General features: G+C 47.7%; 1 protein-coding gene across 7 annotated transcripts in view; it reads right to left on the minus strand.

Moving 5' to 3' along the window:
• Positions 1 to 401: 401 nt before the first annotated feature.
• Positions 402 to 13,777, minus strand: part of FAN1 (FANCD2 and FANCI associated nuclease 1) — a 38,700-nt gene continuing 25,324 nt past the window's right edge. For 4 of the 7 annotated variants that reach the window (XM_060179270.1, XM_016191734.2, XM_060179268.1 and 1 more), the window contains 7 exons: positions 8,191 to 8,355; positions 6,500 to 6,650; positions 4,316 to 4,419; positions 2,995 to 3,189; positions 1,567 to 1,695; positions 676 to 802; positions 404 to 596 (listed from right to left, as the gene is read on the minus strand). In XM_060179270.1, the coding sequence (XP_060035253.1) occupies positions 577 to 596; positions 676 to 802; positions 1,567 to 1,695; positions 2,995 to 3,189; positions 4,316 to 4,419; positions 6,500 to 6,650; positions 8,191 to 8,355 (891 nt within the window). In that variant the 3' untranslated portion in view covers positions 404 to 576. The other 3 variants (XM_060179271.1, XM_007520782.3, XR_009546576.1) reach the window with 3 other exon arrangements.

Genomic DNA, 13,777 nt, shown 5'->3' on the forward strand with positions numbered 1-13,777 from the left:
CTGGGAGTATGGACTCTGGGTCTTTATGGGGTTCAGAAGGTGGAAGGTCTGACTTCTGTAATTGCTTCCCCGCTGAACATGGGCGTTGGCAGGTTGACGTGCTACATTTATAAAAATACTTAAAATTGAGTCAACATGTTTCTGTTTATTTATTTTTGCCTCCAGGGTTATTGCTGGGGCTCCATGCCACTGACACCATGAATCCACTGCTCCTGGAGGCCATTTGTTTCCATTTATTGGAAAGGACAGAGTCACTGAGAGGGGAAGGGAGATAAAGAGGGAGAGAGAAAAACAGACACCTGCAGACCCACTTCACCACTTGTGAAGTGTCCCCCTGCAGGTGAGGTCCTTATGCTTAGAACTGTAAGTGCTAACTGGGTGCATCACCGCCTATCCTCATTTCAATCTCTTTTTAAAAACTCTAATTTAGACTTGAATTACAGACACCTACCTCCTAAAACTACCACCAAGGTTCTGACCTTCAGAATTTATTACCTGTTTGTGGAACGGATGAATGAATGTATTCCGGACAATACCAAGCTTTATGATGTACAGACATGGTACAGCGATGAGTCGTCAAACAATCCAGTTTATTACTGACAGGAAAAAAAAAAAAAGGCAAGGATGCTTTTGCCATATATGACCAGAGACACAATTCCTTAACTCAGTTAAGACCTTTGCTCTTAGCTCCAACAGCAACCACATGGCAGACTTCTACTTCAGCCCCCAGCTTCTGCAGTTCATCCAACCAAATCATTTGCTTATGTGAGAGACGATCACTGGGACCTTTGACTTCCACCAGCTGGAAGATAATTTGTAAAAATTATGCATACTATTGCCCAGGAGGTGCCTGGGTGGATAAAGTGTTGGACTCACAAGCATGAGATCCAAAGTTTGATCCCTGGCATCACCTGTGCCACAGTATTCTGCTAGTTCTTTCTCAATAATAGATAAAGGGGGCCAGGTGGTGGCACTCCTGATTGAGGACATTCATTACAGTGCACAAGGACCCAGGTTCAAGCCCCCAGTCTCTACCTATGGGGGAAAGCTTCACAAGTGGTGTAGTATTGCAGGTCTCTCTCTCTCTCTCTCTCTCCTTTTTTATTCATTTTTTCTTTGCCTCCAGGGTTATTGCTGGGGCTCGGTGCCTGCCCTACAAATTCACTGCTCCTGGAGGCCACTTTTCCCATTTTTGTTGTCCTTGTTATTACTGCTGCTGTTGTTGGGTAGGACAGAGAAAGACTGAGAGAGAGGGGGAGAGAAAGACACCTGAAGACCAGCTTTACCGCTTGTGAAGTGACCCCTCTGCAGGTGGGGAGCCAGAGGCTCACACTGGGATCCTTACACCAGTCCTTGCCCTTTGTACCATGTGTGCTTAACCCAGTGCGATACTGCCCGGCCCCCTTCTTCTATTTACCTTCTCTTTCTTTCTATCCCCCTTCCCTCTCAATGTCTCTATTCTACCAAATAAAGTAAATTAAAAAATAAAGATAGGCCTAAGATCATAGCTTTAACTAGACTACCACCAAATTCCAAGTATGACTTTCCCTGTTGGCTGAAATTTACCTTAAAACGATGAGCCTGAGAGTCCCACACCACCAGGTCGGGGAGTCCCCCTCGGCAGTGTCGGAAGTCCATGGCCAGGCGCCTGCACACACCGCTGAGGATGGGGCCCCCCACGCAGGAAACAAGATCCTGAGCAGGGAATACAAAAGCAGTTAGCCAGCACACTGTGACCAAGACCCTGACGTCCTCCCAGGTTAGAAGATAGAGAAGCTCCGGGTGCAATTCAGCACCAATGAATCCCTGAGTTCAGGAGGTGGCTCGGTGGGTGAAACCCACCACATGGAAGGCCCTGGCTTAGAGCCCCAGCACCATATGGGAGCACCAAGAATGAAAACAGGGAGCCACTCAGATGGTGTTGTAGTGCCCTGGGGTCTTTCAAAGAATAGAATGTATATATTTGATAGGACAGAGAAAAATTGCAAGAGGAAGAGACAGCTACAGCACTGATTCACTGCTCACGAAGCTCCCCCCCTGCAGGTGGGGACTTGAGACTTGAACCCAGTCCTTGTTCACGGTGATACATGCATTCAAGCAGGTGTGCCATCGCCTTTTGGCCCCACAATATATATATATATATTTTTTTTTTAACAGGAAGAACCAGGATGGAGACTTGGACTCTCAAGAGTGAGGTCCCAAGTTCAGCCACAAAACCCCGTCAGTGCTGCTCTGGTTTCTCTTTCCCTCCCTCCACTCTCTCATTAACACGAATTTTTTTTGGGGGGGAAACACTGGAGTTGGGGAGGGTCAACCATATCACCCACATACACAGTTCTATGTTCACACCCCAACACAGCATGAGAAAAAGATTCTGGGCTCAACCAGTTGAACAAGCATATCGCCATTTATGCACAAGGACCCAGGTTCAAGTCCCTGGTCCCCACACCTGCAGTGGGGAAACTTCATGAATGGTGAAGCAGGGCTGCAGGTGTTTCTCTTTCTCCTCCTCTATCTTCCAGTCCCCTCTCAGTTTCTCTTTGTCCTACCCAAATATAAATATAAATATATATATATATATATTTTTTTTTTAAGGATTTCAAGGATAACAGGTGCTGCCAGGGTTCTAAAACCACTGGCTAAAATTCCTACTGGCAGTTCAGGAAGCCGCTGTCTTGTGGTCAGTCTATACCCCTCTGCGGCTGGACAAACTCTAGACAGCAGCTGAGGGAGAGGGGCTTCTGAGTCACCACAGAGGCATATGACAGCAGGGACTTTTGAGGCCAGCAGTCCCAGGGGTGGTCTCTGCCGGGGTCACAGGCCAAGCAAGAGAGGAGCTATTAGCTAAGTGGGGAGAAGGCATAATGGGGGTGTGTCTTATGCCGAGGTCTTCAGCACACACACAACTTTGCACACGCATGTAGAAATGCACAGACACATCCACCTCTGTGTGTGGGGGTGTGTGTGTGTGTGTGCCTGCCTGCAAATCTTTACCTGAGCCTGCTGAAGGGAGGTGAAGCGGTCCCAGCTGACGATGGAGACCACTCTGCCTTCCTGAGCCTTCCACGTGGCGGCCACCCAGGCCCGCAGGCTCTCGGCTGGGGCGCTATGGATTTCCTGCAGCCGAGCCTCGAGGGCCGGCCCCCGGCTTGTGAAGAAGCTATCCGTGCACAGGTCCAGCGGGAGGGCCTATGTTGCGGGAAACAAGCTGTCAGACTTGCCCTGAGAAACCCTGGTCAGGGCCAATGACTTCTGGAATTGGACCACAAAGATTAGACGGGCACCTCTTTTTCCTCAAGAATATGTACTAGAACATGGAAGAGGTTGGGCGGTCTGGTGAATGGTGCTCCTGTGTGTGGCAGTATCCAGCCTGGGCAAGCGCTCAGGAAAGGCAGCAGCTAAATAGGAATACTCCAAGTTCCCACAAGGACGGTGAAGGTAAACTAGACATAGAATTTAAAACACTAGGTCTGGGGAAATAGCATAGTGGTTCTGCAAAACAACTTTCATGCGTCAGGCTCAGAGGTCCCAGGTTCAATCCTCAGCACCATCATAAGCCAGAGCGGAGCAGTATTCTTGGGCCCTCTCTGACACTAAATAAACAAAGGTTAAATTTAATCCCTTTCGATAAATTTCTCATTTAAGATTTAATTTAAACACATTTTTAATTTTCTAATCTGTTTAAATAAAATTTTATCTCTTTAAATAATGTCAGTCTCTCATTAAATAAATTATTAAAATAAAAAAAATTTTAGAACACCAGACTGGTGAAATAGCTCACTTGGATATTACGTTGCTTTGCCATTGTATGTGACCCAGGTTCGAGCCCAGGCCCCACTACACTAAAGGAAGCTTCAGTGCTGTGATCTCTTTTACAGTATCTGTCTTGTTGACTCTATTAAAAAATATATAAATAAAAAAAATTTTTTTAAAGGAATCGAAAACACTGCACTTCTATTTTAAGCTTTGTGACTCAGATTTAAAAAGCAAAAGCTAATCCATACAGTGGAATCGGGATCATTGATCCAAAAGGCCAACAAGGCTGGAGAAACGGCTCTGCAGCAGAGCATAAGACTTGCAGGAATGAGGTCCCAGGTTCAGATCCTGGCACCGGATATGCCAGAGCTGAGTGGTGCTCTGGTGTGTCTCCCTCCCCCCCCCCCCTCATTAAAAAGGAAAGAAAAGAAAAATAAAAAGACCAAGATGTAGGGCTGTGATGGCTGCAGAAATGTGACCTAGAGGGGGTGCCAATCACCAAGGCTCTCAAGGGCCTGAGGGCCTGGCACGGGCACACAAGATAAAGGCAGGCATGGACCTGGTAGGCATTCCTGAAGACATCCGGGACACCCTCCATGAAGATGACATCCCACAGGAGGAGGCCGAACAGCGTGCTGAAGGTGGACCCTTCCCCATGGATACCTACGACAAAGTCACATGCAGGAGGGACAGTGAGCCTTCTTGATAGCTCAAATGCCACCAGTGTGAACTACTTACTGCCTGTGCAACAGAAAAAAAAAAAACTAGTCCGAAAACTTCAAAATAAATGCTAAGAGCAGGGTGGTGGCACACGCAGTTGAGTGCATGTTACAGTGCACAAGGACCTGAGTTCAAGGACCCGATGCCCACCTGCAGTTGGGGAAGCTCCATGAGCGGTGAAGCAGTGCTGCAGGTGTCTCTCTTCTTCTCTATTTTCCCCTTCCCTCACAACTTCTATCTCTACATAAATTAATTAAATAAAAACAAAAGACAAAGGGAGTCGTGTAGTAGCGCAGTGGGTTAAGCGCAGGTGGCGCAGAGCACAGGGACCGGCGTAGGGATCCCGGTTCGAGCCCCCGGCTCCCCACCCACAGGCGGTGAAGCAGGTCTGCAGGTGTCTGTCTTTCTCTCCCCCTCTCTGTCTTCCCCTCCTCACTCCATTTCTCTCTGCCCTGTCCAACAATGACAACATCAATAGCAACAACAATAATTACAACAATGAAACATCAAGGGCAACAAAAGGGAATAAATAAATAAAAATAAATAAATTAAAAAAAACAAAAGACAAATGCTGGTGGGGGAGTCGGATGGTAGTGCAGCAGGTTAAGCACATGTGGCACGAAGCGCAAGGACCAGCATAAGGATCCAGGTTTGAGCCCCCAGCTCCCCACCTGTGAGGAGGGAGGTCACTTCACAGGTGGTGAAGCAGGTCTGCAGGTGTCTTTTTCTGCCCCTCTCTGTCTCCCCCTCCTCTCTCCATTTCTCTCTGTCCTATCCAGCAACAATGACATCAATAACAAAACAACAAGGGCAACAAAAGGAAATAAATATTAAAAAAAAAAAAAAAAGACAAATGCTAGTCGTCTGGGAGATGGCGCAGTGGATAAAGCACCAGACTCTCAAGCATGAGGTGGTTCAATCCCAGCAGCACATGAGCTCATGTACCAGAGTGATGTCTGGTTCTTTCTCTCCTATATCTCTCATCAGTAAATAAAATCTTAAAAAACAAAACCAAAAAATGCTGTTCTTATGCCACTCACTCCTTGTTATACTTTCTTTGCCTTGTATAAAAGAGTCTCATTTATGGGCAAAAATCTTAGCGATCATGGGAAAATTTAAGCGCACCTTTCAGAATGACAAAACAATGGTTCTTAGTCACTAATGGGAAAGAAAAAAAAAAAGTAAAGGCTGTTGAAACAGTTCACTTGTATAGTGCGCTGCTTTACCGTATGCAAAGCCCAGGCGTGAGCTGGGCCCCACCACATTGCAGGAAAATTCAGCTCTGTGGGTTTCTTTCCCTCCTTCTCTACCTCTCTGCCTCAAAGAACAAACTAACATGTTTAAAATAAATTAATTAAGAGCAAAATCCCTCCTTGGGCTCTGGGGTTCAGGCTCAAAGGTTAGAATGCGCACAAAAACTGGGGAAGGTACTCCATGTGGGGTCCCTTGGTGTGACTTGGAGAAAGGCTGACATCTGGGGACATGTACCTTGGACCTCGCAGGTACCGTTTCTAATCACCTCATTTGGTACCTCGGACCTTGCAGGTACCGTTTCTAGTCACCTCATGTGACTCTCCACATTCCTGCTTGGATCCGACCCAGTGGCTGTGCTCCCTGGACTCTAGCTTTCACAGCGTCCTTCTACCTTAGAGATGTAGCGTTCCAATCCAGATCCCCAGCCCTCACACATTTTGAGAATAGCAGCTGAGACAGCAAGGTTCATGAAGAACCCGAGTGAAGCCAGGACCCAGCCTTGCACAAGGAGCCTGTGCACTGGCCCTGCCAGAGGCAGCACGAGGACCTGACATCTGGCTGCTTCCTGTCAGCAGTGAGTGCTATCCATTCAGAGAATTCCTCAACACCTGAGCTTCCATGCCGGGTGTTTGCATAGAGAGTGGGATGGATCCTTTTTAGTCAGATCCTTCTAAGTAATTCAGAAATAAGCACCCCAAAAAAGCCTGAGCCCTTATGCCACGTCTTCTCTAAATTCAAGGCTGGCAGCAGACTCTTCATTAGACATTACCCTGGTCATAGCCGCCACGTCTGTAGAAGGCCAGTGCCAGCTCCTCCACAGAGCACAGGACTGTGGTGGGTGCGTCAGGAGCCCCGGCCTCCATCACAAACACCGACTTGCCCATCCCACGCTGTGGGCACAGCTGGCCTGTGATAGTCACCTGAAATGGCAGCAAGAGAGGGTCTGTGAGTCTGTAGCAGCTAGTGCCCAGTGAGCCAGGCTTTGGGGGCACAACTCTGACACCCCAGTCAGGCACCTTCACACATTCTCCAAAAGTCTCACATTTTGAGTACAGTGGGTTCCCCACACTCCATGAGCTGCTGTCCAGGGGCTCTGACCAGCAGGCGAAATTGGCAAAGGTTGGGAGCTTCCACCTTCGGGGAGGGACAGGAAGTTGCTTAACCCAAGCACTGAGCAAGCATGCCTACCACCAGCCCTTGGAGGGGTGAAAATCGCCATCCACAATGGGGAGACAGGGTAGGGGCAGCACACGAGAGAACCTGGGAGAGGTCCCAGGTTTAATCCCTGGCAGCATTACATGCCAATGCTGAGTGGTGCTCTGGTCAAAAATAAGCAAGGCTAGGAGACAGCACAGACAGTACCAGGCACACTGCCCCATGTACAAGGACCCAGGTGCAAGCTTCTGACCCCACATGGGAACACTGTGTACAGCACCAGGGCAAGTTCCATGAACAGTAAAAGGGTGCTATGGTTTCTCTCTCTCAGCCTCTATCTGAAATTTTATTTTATTTCATTTTATGTTACTTGCAACCAGGATTATTACTGGGGTTCAGTGCCTGCATGACTCCACTGTTTCCGGTGGCCATTTTTTTTCTTCCTTTCTTAAAGATAAGAAAGTGAAAGAGTAAGGGAAAGAGACAGACAGACATAGAGAGGGAGAGAAAGAAACAGAGACAACACAGCCCCACCTTGCCACCTGGGAAGGTTCTCTCCTGCTAGGTGCTGCCTGCCATGTGTTGGCCAAGGGCTTGAACCCAGGTACTTGGGTGAGCCACCTGCTGGTCCCCTGACTTTTTTTGTTTGTTTATTTTGTTTTTCTTTATTGAGGGATTAATGGTTTACAGTTGACAGTAAAAAGCAGTAGTTTGCACGTGTAACATTTCTCAGTTTTCCACATAACAGTTCAACACCCATTAGGTCCTCCTCTGCCATCATATTCCAGGACCTGAACCGCCACCTCCCCCCAGAATCTTTTACTTTGGTACAATACACCAACTCCCCTGACTTTTATTAAAAGGCTGTAGGGGCTGGGGGTGGGCGGTCGGTGCACCAGATCGAGTGCACACATTGCAATGTGCAAGGACCCCACTCTCCTCATGCAAAGGGGGATGCTTCATGGGCTGTGAAGCAGGTCTGCAGGTGTCTCTCCTTCTTTCTCCCTATCTCCCCCCCTCAATTTCTCTCTGTCCTATAAAAAAAATAATTAAATAAATAAAAGGGAAATATGGCCACTTGGAACGACGGATTTGTTGTGCCAGCACTGAATCCCAGAGATAGACCCGGTGGCAATAAAAACAAATAAGTCTGCCGGGAGCGCTGGGATCACACAGGTGTGAGGCCTTACCTGGCAGATTAAGTAATTGAAAACCACTAAGAACCACTCTCAGGTTGCTCCTCCCCTATCAGCAAAAAGCCCTGGCAGATGCGTGTGAGCCCTGGTGCCCAGTGGCATCACTCACGTGCTTCACATCGGCCACAGTCACTTCCGGCAGCTGGAGGAGGAGGGACCTGTGCTTGTGGCAGCTCGGAGACTCTCGGAGGCGCATGGCTCGCTGGTAGAGCGACAGGCGATGTCCGGTCCTGACAGCGGGGTCCGCCAGCCCTGCGGCGATGCACTTAACTGCCTGGCAAAGGACACACACACAGTCAGGGTCCCAAATGGCCTGGAGTTGCAGCCACAATGGCTCGGTGGGGTCAGTTGGCTGGCAGCCGAGCAGGAGTTAAAGAGCTCAGGTTCTGATCCTTTGAAGGCACAGAAGTGATCAGAAGTGTGGGGAGCAATCAATGACTGGCTAACGAAGTTATGGGATAAGGGCCAGGTGGTGGCGTACCTTGTTGAGTGCACATGTTACCGGAGCAAGGACACAAGTTCAAGCCCCTGGTTCCCACCTGCAGGGGGAAAGCTTCACAAGAGGTGAAGCAGTGCTGCAGGTGTCTCCCTGTCTCCCTCTCTATCTCCCCCCTCTCAATTTCTCTCTGTCTCTATCCAATAATAAATAAATATTTTTAAAATGGGGGAAAAAAAGTTATGGGATTATATATACTCCATGGACTACTTACTCTGCCATCAAAAAAAGATGATATTGTGTCCTTTGGGACAAAACAGATGGAACTAGAGGAGATTATGCTTAGCAAAGTAAGTAAAAGAGATGAAAACTACCAGATGGTTTCACTTATATGTGAAACTGTTTCTAAGACTTTTGAGAACTATGGTGGTTATCTGTGGGAGGTGGAAGGGTAGGGACACAGAACTTTGGTGGTGGGTGTAGTGTGAAACTATATACACTGTAATCAACTATTATTAATCACAAATTTAAAAAAATAGGAAAATAAAAATAAAAAAGAAGTGTGGAGAGCACAGCGGTCACTCCTCAGAGGCCAGGAAAGGAAGTACGGTCACCTCTAGATGCTGGAGGACACAGGGAATGAGGTGAGCTCGGTGGTTCTCAGGGCACCACCTGGGCTGCTTTGGACAAAGAAGTCACCAGCCACCATCTACCCACAGAATGAGCCTCTGTAAAGCAGGGTCTGTTGTCCCCGACTCCTACCAGGACACCAGCTGAGTCTCCCACACACCCATGAACTCTGGGGCTGGTCGAAGGTTCTCAGTTACTGAGAAAAGAACCGTAAGGTCTGGAAGAGCTACCTTTACTTCCTAAGGTTACTCAGATTTGGACTAATAAAAATACTGAAAACCATAAAAGGCTACTGCTTCACGCCTACTGAGAAGGCAACAGTCAGAGAAATGAAAAAGGACCGTTGGCGAGGATGTGGCCATAAGTGGGACCCTCACACTTGGGTGGCAGAGACGTGAAAATAAGCCAAACTTGACAGGAACCACTGGGCAGCTCCTCAGTTGGCTAAATATAGAGCTGCCATCTGACCCAACAATCCCACGCTGAGCCTGTACCCAAGAGAACTGAAAGCAGTTTCAAATAGATAGCGGCACACTCAGAGTCACGGCAAGGTTGTTCACATGTCAAAATGCAGAAACTACACACACACACACACACACACACACACACACACACACACACACACACACACGTGCGTGCAGGCATTTCCCCTGCAGGTGGGGACCAGGGGCTCAAACCAAAGGCCTTGTGCATTGTAACATGTGCGCTCAAGCAGATACACCACCACCTGGCCCCTAAACAAATCCTTAAAAAAAAAAAAAAAAGTCTGCTGGAAGTAGTGGAATCTTGCAGGTACTGCCAGCAAAACCAACCCAAATCCTAAAACAGAGACAGAAAGCAGGTGAGTGGTTACCAGGGGGCAGAGGTGGGGCTGGAGGAGGAAAGGGCAGTAATCTCATCAAGGTTACAGAGTTTGTTTATAGTGACAGAAACATTTGGAATCTGCCATGGTGATTCACAACACTGTGAGCACAAATCAAGCCACAAAACTGTACAAGGGCAAGACCGCTAAAACGGCAAGCTTTATTTACATGATCTATTTAGTTTACTAGAAGGGGGGAGCCAGTGAAGAGAGTGAAGGGATTAAAAGTCACCAAAGTTCTACAGGACCTTGCCCCTCAATGTAGTAAAACAATGACAGAAACTGTCCCACTCTCTGAAGGGAGGCTGGATCAACATACTCTCTCACTCGAGGAAGATGGATCCTGAAATTAGTGCAGCCTAGCGATGTTCCTAACTATGACCATGGAATGTTAGCTCAGACCTTACAGGGATGCAGAGGTTACACAGGCTCCTGTGCTGAATATGGGCCCCAGATCAGATTGACTGGGTTTTCAGTTAATGGTATATATATATATGCTTTCCCCATATTTCGGAGCTACTCTCTGCCCTGGTCTAGCTTTCTAGTCCTACTTCCAACTCTAACCCCACCTCTCCAGGTGATCAATCTGCATATTAGCCCATCTGTACATTGGCTCAGGTAAGAATTAGTAAAGTTATGGGCCCCTTGGAATATACCCAAAATAGACTTCCTAGCTTCCTCCAAAAACAGAGAACCCAAATATGATCTGCTATATTCTTACCTTTAGGTTCCTGATTATTAAACAACTGGTTCTGCTTTATATCTTAGCGCTTTGCAGCCACCAAGCTGCAGATGCTACCATAATGCCAACCTGACTTTTTTTTTCTTTCTTTTTTTTTTTTTTAGGACAGAGAGAAATGGAGAGAAGAGAGGAAGACACAGAGGGGGAGAGAACGATTGACACCTGCAGACCTGCTTCACCGCCTGTGAAGCGACACCCTGCAGTTGGGGATCCGGGGGCTGGATCACACAACGTGCTCTTAACCTGCTGCGTTACTGCCCAACTCTCCCAACCTGACTGCCTAAGGAAGATGACCTCACCAATGTGTCCTGGAACTCTACCTCCCCAGAGTCCTAACCCACTAGGGAAAACAAGAAACAGGCTAAGGGCATGGATTGACTTACCAATTCCCATGTCCAGCAGAGAAGCAACTACAGAAGCCAGACCTTCCACCTTCTGCACCCCATAAAGATCTTTGGTCCATACTCCCAGAGGGATAAAGAATACAAAAGCTTCCAGTGGAGAGGATGGGATATGGAACTCTGGTGGTGGGAATTATATGGAATTGTACCCCTCTTATCTACAATCTTGCCAATCATTATTAAATCAATTTAAAAAGTCACCAAAGTTGGGGGACACTGAAGGGCACTGTCAGCCCCCCAGGAATCAGAGGAGGTTGGGAGGGGGTGGGGAGACAGATTCCAGAGAAGGGAGGGCCTGGCCACTGGGCTCTTCAGGAATAAACACTTCTGATAGATTGCAAAGGGGAACAGTCAGCAAAATAACAAAGAGGAACCATCAACAAAATAAGGAAGTTTGTGGGTGTGGCCCATAGATCTTTGGGAGAGGAGTTGGGCAGTGGTATACTGGGTAGAGTACACGTTACCACACGTGAGGACCTGGGCTCAAGGGACCCTGTCCTTACCTATAGCGGGAAGCTTCATGAGCAGTGGAGCAGTGCTGCAGGCCTGACTCTCTCTCTCTCTCTCCCCCCCCCCCTCTCTGTGTCTATAAGGAAAATGATGATGATGATGGTAATAATAATAATAGTAAGGTCACCAGAAGTAGTGAATTTATCATGCAGGTACCAAGCCCAGTGACAAACCTGGTAATAAACAAATAAAATCTTTGGGAGAAGGCTACAAGAAATGAAAGTTTTTTTATTTTTTTAGTATTTATTTATTTATTCCCTTTTGTTGCCCTTGTTGTTTTATTGTTGTAGTTATTATTGTTGTTATTCATGTCGTCGTTGGATAGGCCAGAGAGAAACGGAGAGAGGAGGGGAAGACAGAGAGGGGGAGAGAAAGATAGACACCTGCAGACCTGCTTTACTGCCTGTGAAGGGACTCCTGTGCAGGTGGGGAGCTGGGGGCAGGTGGGGAGCCCGGGGCTTGAACGGGATCCTTCCGCCGGTCCTTGCGCTTTGCACTACCTGCGCTTAACCTGCTGCGCTACCGCCCGTCTCCCAAGATGAAAGTTTTCTATTGGTCTCAAAAATCACAAGTGGGTGGTCAGCCCCTTGCTGTTGCTGCTCAATAAACCCCAGGAAGCTGGCAGCACCATACAACTGCCAGAGAGAGAACATGGCTTCCAAGGCTGTGTTGAAGACATGGTGCTTTTTCAGCTGAAGGCAGTAAAAAACAGTCTGCCCTGTCTCACACTCACAGTCAGTTTTTCCACCGTTGCAGCACCCTGACTCACCTCAGGTGGCAGTGGAAAGACTGAAGCTCCCAGAGGTGCATATGCCAGAGGGATCCTCTGGTTCTTTCCTTCCCCTGCCCCCTTATAAATAAAGAGACACACCTTTTGGGAAAGTGCATTTTCTGATGGCAAAACAGAATACCTCCCCTAGGTGTCATTCATGGAGTCACTGTAATAAGACACAGAAGGGAATGTCTCCTGACTCTCTCATCCTACCTGGAAGTCCCAAGTAGAAAACAAAAATCAAATCACCATTTTTATAATAAAAAGCACTCTTGATTTTTGGCCTCCAGGGTTATTGTTGGAACTCAGTGCCTGTGCTACGAATCCACTGCTCCTGGAGGCCATTTTTTTCTTTTTGTTGCCCTTGTTGTTTATCGTTGTTGTTGTTGTTATTGATGTCATTGTTCTTGGATAGGACAGAGAGAAATCAAAAGAGGAGGGGAAGACAGGGGAAAAGAAAGTGCAGACCTGCTTCACCACTTGTGAAGCGACACCCCCCCCCCCCCCCCCCGGCAAGTAGGGAGCTGGAGGCTTGAACTGGGATCCTTACGCTAGTCTTTGCACTTTGTGCCAAAGTGTGCTTAACCCGCTGTGCTACCGCCTGGCCCACAAAAAGCACTTCTTGTCGAGCACCTGCTAAGGGCAGAGATGTCTAACCCTTCTTTTTCCTTAAACTCCTAATGCCCAAAGTCAACACAGACCACACTGCCAACTCAACGGAGAGAAGACAAACAGCAGGGAGACAGCCCAACAGTCATGCAAAAGACTTTCAGGCCAAAGACTTGTAGGTTTCAAGTTCAAGCCCCGGCACCACCATAAGCCAGGACTAAGCAGTGCTCTAGATAAGAAATGATTAGGAGTTGGTAGTGGTAGCCCCTGTTGACTGTACACATTACCATGCACAAGTATGTGGGTTCAAGCACCCAGTCCCCACCTGGTGGGGTAAGCTTTATGAACAGTGAAATAGTAGTGCAGCTGTCTCTCTTTCTCTATCTCCCCTTTCCCTCTCAGTTTCTCTCTTTTCTCTAGCCAATATTTTAAAAAAGGAAAAATATTTTTAAATAAATGATGTTAATTAGTTAAATAAAAAAGGAAAAAGAAAAGCCTCCCGCTTTCTTTGCCAGGCTATTCTTCTCCAGGTTGGAAAAACAAAGACAAGGGGACCAGGTGGTGGCACATTTGGTTAAGCGCACACATCACTGTGCACAAGAACCCAAGTTCAAGCCCCTGGTCCCCACCTGCAGGGGGAAAGCTTCATGAGTAGTAAAGCAGGACTGCTGGTATCTCTCTGTCTCTTTCCTTCTCTACCTCCTCCTCCCCTCTCAGTTTCTCTCTGTCTATCC

This window comes from Erinaceus europaeus, chromosome 20 (assembly GCF_950295315.1).
Source record: "Erinaceus europaeus chromosome 20, mEriEur2.1, whole genome shotgun sequence".
Lineage (NCBI taxonomy): Eukaryota > Metazoa > Chordata > Mammalia > Eulipotyphla > Erinaceidae > Erinaceus > Erinaceus europaeus.